General features: G+C 44.9%; 1 protein-coding gene across 1 annotated transcript in view; it reads left to right on the forward strand.

Annotated features, from left to right (window-relative positions):
* The first annotated feature begins 3,217 nt into the window (after positions 1 to 3,217).
* spina (spindlin a) overlaps positions 3,218 to 11,505 on the forward strand; it is a 15,723-nt gene continuing 7,435 nt past the window's right edge. The window contains exons 1-3 of the mRNA XM_030129456.1: positions 3,218 to 3,349; positions 10,165 to 10,298; positions 10,402 to 10,450. Of these exons, the coding sequence (XP_029985316.1) occupies positions 10,259 to 10,298; positions 10,402 to 10,450 (89 nt within the window). The 5' untranslated portion in view covers positions 3,218 to 3,349; positions 10,165 to 10,258. The remainder of the gene's footprint in view (positions 3,350 to 10,164; positions 10,299 to 10,401; positions 10,451 to 11,505) is intronic.

The following is an 11,505-nucleotide window of genomic DNA, read 5'->3' on the forward strand; positions in this document are numbered from 1 at the left end:
AAGGACCACCGAAAAAATAAAAGACCAGAGATACAAAATAAAAGACCACTGACAAAATAAAAGACCACCGACGAAAAAAAAGACCAGCGATACAAAATAAAGACCACCAACAAAATAAAAGACCAGAGATCCAAAATAAAAGACCACCGCCAAAATAAAAGACCAGAGACAAAATAAAAGACCACCGACAAAATAGAAGACCAGAGATACAAAAGAAAAGACCACTGACAAAATAAAAGACCAGAGATACAAAATAAAAGACCACTGACAAAATAAAAGACCAGAGATACAAAATAAAAGACCACTGACAAAATAAAAAAACGGAGATACAAAATAAAAGACCATCGACAAAATAAAAGACCACTGACAAAATAAAAGACCACCGAGAAAAAAAAGACCAGAGATACAAAATAAAAGACCACCGACAAAATAAAAGACCACTGACAAAATAAAAGACCACCGACAAAATAAAAGACCAGAGATACAAAATAAAAGACCACCGACAAAATAAAAGACCAGAGATACAAAATAAAAGACCACTGACAAAATAAAAGACCAGAGATACAAAATAAAAGACCACAGACACTTGGTTGTCCCTGGTGTTAATGCTACAGATCCACTTGTGAGAACAGAAGAATAGGAGTTCTGTCACTGGTCTGTCTGACCCATCACCTGTCTGTCTGTCTGTCTGTCTGTCTGTCTGTCTGACCCATCACCTGTCTGTCTGTCTGACCCATCACCTGTCTGTCTGTCTGACCCATCACCTGTCTGTCTGACCCATCACCTGTCTGTATGTCTGACCCATCACCTGTCTGTATGTCTGACCCATCACCTGTCTGTCTGACCCATCACCTGTCTGTCTGTATGTCTGACCCATCACCTGTCTGTCTGACCCATCACCTGTCTGTCTGTATGTCTGACCCATCACCTGTCTGTCTGTCTGACCCATCACCTGTCTGTCTGACCCATCACCTGTCTGTATGTCTGACCCATCACCTGTCTGTATGTCTGACCCATCACCTGTCTGTCTGACCCATCACCTGTCTGTCTGTATGTCTGACCCATCACCTGTCTGTCTGTATGTCTGACCCATCACCTGTCTGTCTGACCCATCACCTGTCTGTCTGTATGTCTGACCCATCACCTGTCTGTCTGACCCATCACCTGTCTGTCTGACCCATCACCTGTCTGTCTGTCTGTCTGACCCATCACCTGTCTGTATGTCTGACCCATCACCTGTCTGTCTGACCCATCACCTGTCTGTATGTCTGACCCATCACCTGTCTGTCTGACCCATCACCTGTCTGTCTGTCTGACCCGTCACCTGTCTGTATGTCTGACCCATCACCTGTCTGTCTGACCCATCACCTGTCTGTCTGTCTGACCCATCACCTGTCTGTCTGTCTGACCCATCACCTGTCTGTCTGACCCATCACCTGTCTGTATGTCTGACCCATCACCTGTCTGTCTGACCCATCACCTGTCTGTCTGACCCATCACCTGTCTGTCTGTCTGTCTGACCCATCACCTGTCTGTCTGTCTGACCCATCACCTGTCTGTATGTCTGACCCATCACCTGTCTGTCTGACCTATCACCTGTCTGTCTGACCCATTACCTGTCTGTCTGACCTATCACCTGTCTGTCTCTCTGTTTGTTTGCCTGTTAGCAAGATAACTGAAAAAGTTATGGAAGGATTTGGATGACATTTTCAGGAAACTTTGATCCTGGCACAAGGAAGAAATTAATACATTTTGTTGGGGATGGGGGGGGCACTGCTCTTCCTTGGAGGAAGTCGGTGCTGGGGGGAGGGGGGGCTGTGCTCTTGTAGTGTTTTTCTACTTTCTTAAATCCATCCTCGTCAACAGTGACTCAACGTATGACATGACAACTGGTTGGCGTTAGCAAAACAAGTTCAAATTCTGCATTTTTACAGTATGGTGGGGGGTTCCCCCTCAGGTTTCCTCGCCCTCAGCTGTGATGTCACTGCCTACTGTATCTATAGTAACTCCTTCTGCTTCCACCCGTAAAAAAAAACTACTGTAAACTTTTTTGTTTTATATACATTTCATACTCACATGTGTTGCACTGTGGGGACTCTGGAACCAACAAAAAAAACCAAAACAAAACAAACAAACACCACATCAGCGTCTGTCCATCTGATCAGCTGACTGATGCAGCCGGTGTACTGAAGGGTACAGAGTGTACGGAAAAGTCTGTGGGTCAGTGAACGCAACACAACACAACACACTACAACACACTGTTACTACGAGACGGGAGCGGAGGAGTCCCCTCTTTGTTCTGTCTGACTGTGACCGCAGACACACTGGTCTGACTGTTTATTTACAGACTGTTGTTATTTTACAGACTATTTATTTATAGACTGTTGTTGGTCTTGTTACAGATAATGAACATTAATGACGACAGTTCAACAGCTGAACAGTTCAAAGGCCCACATGTCACTAACAAACACTAAAAAACACACATGAGTACACGATAACAAAGGGTTAAACATGTTTAGAGTTCACACACACACACACACACACACACACACTGTATGACAGGTGAATAGAACCTGGGAGTTGAACGTTGAAATTATGTTAAGTTTCACTTTCGTTTCATGCCAGTGTTTCTCTTCAGTTTGTTTTAACAGAATACCAGTTTGTCCTCTTCTTAATGTTAAACTTCATGTGGAATTTTGTTGCTGTTCTTTTTCTGTCGAATGTGAACTGACAGAACTGTGATTGGATTGTGTTGTTTGTTCAAAACTACCTTTCACTGAGAAGAGCAATACTAATGTTTCAAATACATTTAGTAATATTAATAATTTATTTTGTTTTCTATTTAGTTTATAGCAGCAGAATTATATTATTCCTGTTTTTCTATATTCTATTGTCTTCAAAAATTGGGAGGAAAATGTAGAAAAATTCATAATAAACGCATTAAAGACATTTGGAGGGGTTTTCTTTCTTCCCGTACGGAACTGAAAAAAACTGAACTGTGGCTTTCAAAACCAAAAATGTACCGAACCGAAAATTTTCTGCACTGATACGGGCCTAACATATATATATATATATATATACACACACACACACACACATTCATTTCCACTCTTTTCTATTTGTTTCTATTGTTTTCTAATGTTTTGGAGCTCTGGGCTCTTATTGTGAAGGGCGGGGCCGGATGTGGGTGTGTCCGTGGTGTCCGCCTTCACGCGCCGTGCTGCTATGGCCGTGGACTCTCCGCTGGTTCCTGTGGACTGGAAACGGGCTCCGTGTGCACCGACAGCGGCAGACGACAGACGCGGCGGCTCGGTGCTTGGAAGCCGGCCTTAAACCGGACCCTCTGACGGTAAGACGGCCCCGGGGACACGCACGCGCCACCGACGGCCGAAAACAAAACACTGAGCGCTCGTTTTGTCGCTGGCGTTCTCCCGCCGACGGAGGGTCTGGCGGGGGAGGGGCGGGGGGAGCAGCCGCAGACGGCCGGGGACCGACCACCGGCCCGCCGCCGCAGAGCCCCCCTCCACCGGGGTCGTCCCGCGGACCTCCGAGGAGACGCCGGGGCTCGGTGCGTCCTCCTGGGTCCGCGGTGAGGCCTCCGTCCGCCTGCGTCCGACATCTGCAGTGGAAGCAGAGAAACATGGCGTCTGCTGCGGAGGATGTGTTTATGCACTGGGGGGGGGGGGGGGGCGAACCGGGACCGGATCACGGCGGTATGGAACAGTCTGTCGGCGGAACCGGGTTTGCGGGTTTAGGGGGATTTCCATGGGGTTCGAAACCGCGGACGGATCCGCCCCCTTCCGCCAAGTTTGAACCAGATGAAGCCAGAGGGTCTGGACCGGCTCACCTGGACACCCCCAGGGTCCGGTCCCTGTGTCCTGGACCTGGACCTGGACCTGGTGGATGTGTCCCTGCTGGTCTTGGTTTGCAGATGTGTCAGTAACAGGGTCCAGTTGGTCCAGTTTCAGTCCAGTACTGGTCTGTTTGGGAGCTCAGGTGCAGCAGGTCTGTCACGTGTGTGGAGTTGAGTCTTTTCTGGACTGGTTTTAACCTAGAGCTGTGAAACTGGTGGACCCACATAGGGTATAAACCTGTAAAGGCCTGTTCTCATCAGATTCACATCAGCATGGATCCTGGTTCTGGAGGTCCAGCAGGGTCCACTGGGTCCAGCCCAGATGTCCACATGATGGACATCCAGATGAAGCTGAAGGTGTTGAACAGATTCCACAGGACCAGGCCGTCCGTTACAAACGTCTGTTTTTAGTTTCTTCAGTTGAACCAAACGTCAGTCTGTAAACCTCCGGTTGGACTGGGCTCGGTTCACTGCAGCTCTGAAAACACAGGCTGGATGTTCTGGTGGAATCAGATGTTTTTGTGTGTGTTCGTTCATGTTCCACTGCTGTCAGAGCTGGACCAACACAGTTTGGACCTTTGGTGTTTTTCAACAACATTTGATCACATGTCAGTTTACGCCAGTGGTTCTCATCTTTTTCTGCCCCCCCCCCCCCCATTTTTTTTTTTTTTTTTGGAGGATAAAAAATCTCCAGGCCCCCCTCAACCCCAACGACACTGCAACAGTGGCACAATTATAACTTTTATTGAAAGAAACATCAGTATTGTAACAATAGTTTTTGCTTTTCCATGAATAATTTATTATTCAAATTAAAAATAACTTTGATTTTTTTGCTTGAACAATACAAATAAACTCAACCAGACTGCTCCAGGAGACAATATTTGTCCAAATAAAAATAGGAAATGCACAATTATCGTACAACTATGAAAATAAAGTAACTTTTTTAAGTACAAAAAAAGTTTGGTAACAAAGAGGAAAATTTTAACAGTACCAGTGGCTGCAGTGAGCCCGTTTACACTGAACACCTCAGAACGTTAAAGTGCAATCTGTACAAACTGTGCAAAAACAGAAACACTGCACGTGTCTTTTCCAGTCCAGTCCTCGTCCGTTCTCCAAACCTAAACTCTTTGTCTAGTGACAGATCACCATGGCAGTAGGTTGGTTTATTGTACGTCCCTAAAATGAGTCCAGGGTGCTCCAACCATCAAACATTAGTTCCACCTGCTACATGTTTTAACCTGAAAAGAAAAAAAACAAAACCCAGCAGAGATCCTGTGCCCCCCTGGCAAGCCTTCACATGCCCCCTAAAGGCCCCGCCCCACAGTTTGAGAAACACTGATTTACACCAAGATCCCTGGTTCACAAAACCCAAACCCCTTAAACCATGGGTCTCAAACTCAGATCCTGGAGGGCCGGTATCCTGCATGTTTTAGATGTTTCGCTCTTCCAGCACACCTGATGGTCGTTATCAGGCTTCTGCAGAGCTGGATGGTAGGCTTATCATTTGAATCAGGTGTGTTGGAAGAGGGATACATCCGAAACATGCAGGATAGTGGCCCTCGAGGACCGGAGTTTGAGACCCCTGCCTTAAACCCTATCCCCTTAAACCCAAACCCTCAGTGTGTGGTCTTTGTCACATGGGTTCAGGTTGGGGGGGGGGGGGCAGATAAAGGTAAATCTTCACTCTTTAAACTGACATGTATATTTATCAGAGTCATGACATCACGTTGTGAATGTGTTCAATCAAATCTGTGACATTTTGTTGGACTGAAGGAAATCTGTTCTGGAGCCGACGGTGTGAATCCAGCAGAGGCGGGGTTAAAGGTCAAACACCAACCGTCCAATGACAGATGGACCAGAGCAAACAGGAAGTCCGACCACTGACCGTTCAGACCAAGACTGGACTCTGCACCTTTACACTGACAAACAGCCTGTGTTGGTCCAGAACCTGGGTCTGGGTCTGGGTCCGGGTCTGGGTCTGAGCTGGTCCTGGTCCGGATCCTCAGATATTTGAAACTCTTCCACAGTTTGTCGTTAGCGAAGCGGCGTTTTCACTGGTGCCTTCGTCTGATTGGCCGTCTGGGTTCGTTCATCTTCTCCACAGGTCAGAGTGACCATGAGGGTTCGAATCCAAAGGTCACGGGCGGTTGATGTCTCGGACTCGTTTGGTCCTTGCTGAAGCCTCATTTCTCCGTCACCTTATTTTTAACTTTTGCAGGTCGGCCTTTGACCTCTGACCCCTGACCTCTGACATGAGCCCACACAGATGTGATGACTGTTCTTGTAGTGAACGTTGTCTGTAAACCGGCTCAGACCAGGTCCGCATGGGTCCTGAACGCCGTCCTGGTCTGTCCTGAACGCCGTCCTGGTCTGTCCTGAACACTGTCCTCGCGGATCCTGAACACTGTCCTGGTCTGTCCTGAATGCCGTCCTAGTCTGTCCTGAACGCCATCCTCGCGGGTCCTGAACGCCGTCCTGGTGGGTCCTGAACGCCGTCCTCGCCGGTCCCTCGTCAGTCCTGGACCTTGCGTGTGTGCGTGGTGTTCTGCTCGGTGTCGGTCTTGATTGACTCCAGATGGTTTTGTTTGGTTTGGTTTGGACGGGGGTTCCCTTCGGTCCTGGACCAGTTTGGGACTGGTTTCCATTTCTCTGGTTTCAGTTCGTCCTGTCGTCTCTGCCCGTGACGACAGATGAGTAATGGCGTGTTGCCCACGGCAACGGGAGGGAAATCACCTCCGGCTGCTGCCAAACGCTGGTGCGTTCCGGTTTCTGGACGTTCTGCTGGTAACGTCTTTGTCCTCTTTGAATGCTGGCTGTTACCATGGCGACAGATGTTGTTCTCCAGGTTGTGATCCAGCAGAAAGAACAGCTCATTCAGAGATGTTTTTGGAAAATGAAGGAAAAAAAATCAGCTGGAACATTTTCTGACTCATCACATTTAATGTCAGTGCCAACAAAGAGGACAGACGGTGGAGGACTACGACTCCCATGGTGCATTTCAGCAGTCAGTGTTCAGTCACACACACACACACACACTGTCCTGTTTAAGGTTAAATCTAAAGCAGGTTCAGTTTGAAGCTTTGTCTCCATGGTAACGGCTACAGCAGAGCCTCATGGGTACTGTAGTAAGAGTCTGTTTCAGCGTCGACACATGATGAAACAAACGGACTCAAACTGTTCAGATGAGTCAGAAACCGGTTCAGATGGTTTTAACGCTGAATGAACCCTCCTGGTGGCAGCTGAAGCTGAAGCGGCCCGGTTCGGTTCTGGTCACAGACTAAATAAAAGCTGTGGAAGCTTTTACTGACGGTTGAAGAGCAGACGGTCACAGACTGTTACATAAAACCCTCCGATAAATAATCCACGTCTCCTCGACTCAGATTAATAATTAATGTGTTGAGGATGTGGAGCCGCTCCGACTGAAGAACTGAGAGGTTCTGATGGTTCTGATGGAGAACTGTCATCATTCAGGTCCAGTTTAAAGGCTGAAGGTCCAGGAGGTAAGATGGACAAAAACAGAAGAAACAGCAGGAAAACAGGAAGGAAAGGATTTTTTATCTGTGTGGTTTTTGTTGAGGAGGTTCAAACATCTGGCTAATGAAGGGTTAATGAAGGACTAACAAAGGGTTAGTAAATGGTTAATGAAGAGTTAATGAAGGCTTAGTAAAGGGTTAATGAAGGACTAACAAAGGGTTAGTAGATAGTTAATGAACGGTAAATAAAGGGTTAATGAAGGGCTAATAAAGGGTTAATGAAGGACAAATAAAGGGTTAATGAAGGGCTAACAAAGGGTTAGTAAATGGTTAATGAAGGGTAAATAAAGGCTAATAAAGGGTTAATGAAGGGTTAGTAAAGGGTTAATGAAGGGCTAATGAAGGATAAATGAAAGACTAATAAAGGGTTAATGAAGGGTAAATAAAGGGCTAATAAAGGGTTAGTAAAGGGTTAATGAAGGGCTAATAAATGGTTAATGAAGGGTTAATGAAGGGTTAATGAAGGGTGAGTAAAGGGCCAATGAAGGGTTAATGAAGGGCTAATGAGGGCTAGTGAAGAGTTAGTAAAGAGCTAATAAAGGGTTAATGAAGGGCTACTAAAGGGTTAATGAAAGGTTAGTAAAGGGCTAATGAAGGGCTAATAAAGGATGAATGAAGGGTTATTGAAGGGTTAATGAAGGGTACTTAAAGGGCTAATGAGGGCTAATGAAGGATAAATGAAGGGCTAATAAAGGGTTAACGAAGGGTAAATAAAGGGTTAATGAAGTGTAAATAAAGGGCTAATGAGGGCTAATAAAGGGTTAGTAAAGGGCTAATGAAGGGTTAGTAAAGGGCTAATGAAGGGCTAATGAGGGCTTATGACGGGCTAATGAAGGGCTAATAAAGGATAAATGAAGGGTTATTGAAGGGCTAATGAAGGGTAAATAAAGGGCTAATGACGGGTTAGTAAAGGGCTAATGAAGGGCTAATAAAGGATAAATGAAGGGTTACTGAAGGGCTAATGATGGGCAAATAAAGGGCTAATGAAGGGTTAGTAAAGGGCTAATGAAGGGCTAATAAAGGATAAATGAAGGGTTAATGAAGGGCTAATAAAGGGTTAATGAAGGGTAAATAAAGGGCTAATGAGGGCTAATAAAGGGTTAGTAAAGGGCTAATGAAGGGTTAATAAAGGGCTAATAAAGGGTTACTGAAGAGTTAGTAAAGGGCTAATGAAGGGTAATAAAGGGTTAACGAAGGGCTAATGAAGGGTTAATGAATGGCTAATAAAGGGTTAATGAAGGGTTGCTAAAGGGTTAATGAAGGGTTAGTAAAGGGCTAATGAAGGATAAATGAAGGGTTAATGAACAGCTAATAAAGGGTTAATGAAGGGTTAGTTAAGGGCTAATGAAGGGTTAATAAATGATTAATGAAGGATAAATGAAGGGTTAATGAACAGCTAATAAAGGGTTAATGAAGGGTTAGTTAAGGGCTAATGAAGGGTTAATAAATGATTAATGAAGGATAAATGAAGGGTTAATGAACAGCTAATAAAGGGTTAATGAAGGGTTAGTTAAGGGCTAATGAAGGGTTAATAAATGATTAATGAAGGGCTAAAAAAGGATGAATGAAGGGCTAATAAAGGGTTAATGAAGGGTAAATAAAGGGCTAATGAGGGCTAATGAAGGGTTAGTAATGGGCTAATGAAGGGCTAATAAAGGGTTAATGAAGGGTTAGTAAATGGCTAATGAAGGGGTAGTAAAGGGCTAATGAAGGGGGTTAATGAAGGGCTAATGAAGGGTCAATAAAAGGGCTAATGAAAGGCTAATAAAGGATAAATGAAGGGTAAATGAAGGGCTACTACAAGGTTAAGTGGAGGCTGTACTTCCTGTCTGTCTCCTCCACATGGACTGTACTTCCTGTCTGTCTCCTCCAGATGGGCTGTACTTCCTGTCTGTCTCCTCCAGATGGACTGTACTTCCTGTCTGTCTCCTCCAGATGGACTGTACTTCCTGTCTGTCTCCTCCAGATGGACTGTACTTCCTGTCTGTCTCCTCCAGATGGGCTGTACTTCCTGTCTGTCTCCTCCAGATGGGCTGTACTTCCTGTCTGTCTCCTCCAGATGGGCTGTACTTCCTGTCTGTCTCCTCCAGATGGACTGTACTTCCTGTCTGTCTCCTCCAGATGGACTGTACTTCCTGTCTGTCTCCTCCAGATGGGCTGTACTTCCTGTCTGTCTCCTCCAGATGGGCTGTACTTCCTGTCTGTCTCCTCCAGATGGACTGTACTTCCTGTCTGTCTCCTCCAGATGGGCTGTACTTCCTGTCTGTCTCCTCCAGATGGGCTGTACTTCCTGTCTGTCTCCTCCAGATGGGCTGTACTTCCTGTCTGTCTCCTCCAGATGGACTGTACTTCCTGTCTGTCTCCTCCAGATGGGCTGTACTTCCTGTCTGTCTCCTCCAGATGGGCTGTACTTCCTGTCTGTCTCCTCCAGATGGACTGTACTTCCTGTCTGTCTCCTCCAGATGGACTGTACTTCCTGTCTGTCTCCTCCAGATGGACTGTACTTCCTGTCTGTCTCCTCCAGATGGACTGTACTTCCTGTCTGTCTCCTCCAGATGGGCTGTACTTCCTGTCTGTCTCCTCCAGATGGACTGTACTTCCTGTCTGTCTCCTCCAGGTGGTGCTACAGTTCTAGTTCAGCTCCTCAGAACAGCAGGACTCTAGTGAACTGTGGACTGAACTGTAAAACTCGTCACAAACTGATCATGAGGCTGAGTCGCTGTGATGGGTGTGTCTAGACTGTGCTGACCACGCCCCCTGTGCTTTGTGGTTCCTCAGGTGTTTCCTGCGGCGGTTCCGTGGGCGTGTCCTGAGGCGTGTGTGCGTTGTGGCGGTGCGGTGGGGCGGCCTCGCTGCCTCTGCCTCCAGATGAATGAAGAACACACCGGGACCCAGAGACACAGCTGATACAGGTCAGAGGTCAAGGAGGGAGGGCACCAGCGCATGGCTCCGCCCACACATTTCACTTTTTCCTCTGCTGTGATGATGATGGTGATGATGTGTGTTTGTTCTCAGGACATGCAGGTGTTTCTGCAAATATGATGAAGAAGAAGAATCCCCACAAGTGAGTTGATCCGAGGTTTAGTCCGAGCTTTATTTTCACGGTTTGGTTTTTAATTTAACTTTAGATTGAGTTTAGTTTCATGTCTTGGCTGCTTATAGTGAAGGTTTTTTTTTTTTTTTTTTAAGTTTTCCTGCTAAATTCTTTTTTTTTTTTTTTAATTGTAATAGTTAACAAGACATTGTGGACACAAAAACAACAACAACAATAGATAAACAAAGGGAAAATCAAACAAATAAACAAACCAACAACAACATCATATTACAATGTAGTAGTAGTAGTTTTATTTCGAGCACATAGAATCATCAGATAACACAGAATCATACAACATGGTCAAAAAAATTAAATACAATTTTTCTGCGCTCGAAAAGGAGTGGGCAGAAGTATAACTTATTGACTCCGCCCCCTTTTTACGAACTAATAATCAAACTAGATCCGCGTCCTTTGCTTTGTTTACACATATTTTCCTCTATATTTTTACAATAACACAAAACATCCATACAAACCATTCACATACATTTCTTAATCACCTCACACACAATCAGATTTACTTAATCAACTGTTTTTAATATAGACTCTAATATTTATATGTACTTTAAATATTTATTCGAAATACAGTGATCAATAAATATGATATCTTCTTATCAGGATAACCAATTAACTATAATATCTTATTTTATGTGTACTTCTGTAATGTTTTATATTTTGTTATTATAGTGGATTTACAATGAAAAAGATCATAAATGTAAATAGCAACTAAACAGTATAGGTTGGTTAGGGACGATGGGGAAAAGGGGAAGAGGGGAGTGTGAATGAAAGGGAGAGAGAGAGAGTGAGGAGTTAGGGGGAAAATAATAATTGTTTTAATAATACATAAATATGTAATAATACCAGTAGCCTAATTTGCTCAAATTATTGTGGTGGCAGTAGCTGCGGAGGCAGCCACAAAACAAAAATGAGGTAAATAATTTAATATTTGTAATAATGGGTTTGTATCAGTTACTATCTGTTTTGAGTTTATGAATCCATTTAAATTAATATGGCTATGGGGGATGGGG

The sequence above is a fragment of the Sphaeramia orbicularis genome, unplaced genomic scaffold (assembly GCF_902148855.1).
Source record: "Sphaeramia orbicularis unplaced genomic scaffold, fSphaOr1.1, whole genome shotgun sequence".
Taxonomy (NCBI): domain Eukaryota; kingdom Metazoa; phylum Chordata; class Actinopteri; order Kurtiformes; family Apogonidae; genus Sphaeramia; species Sphaeramia orbicularis.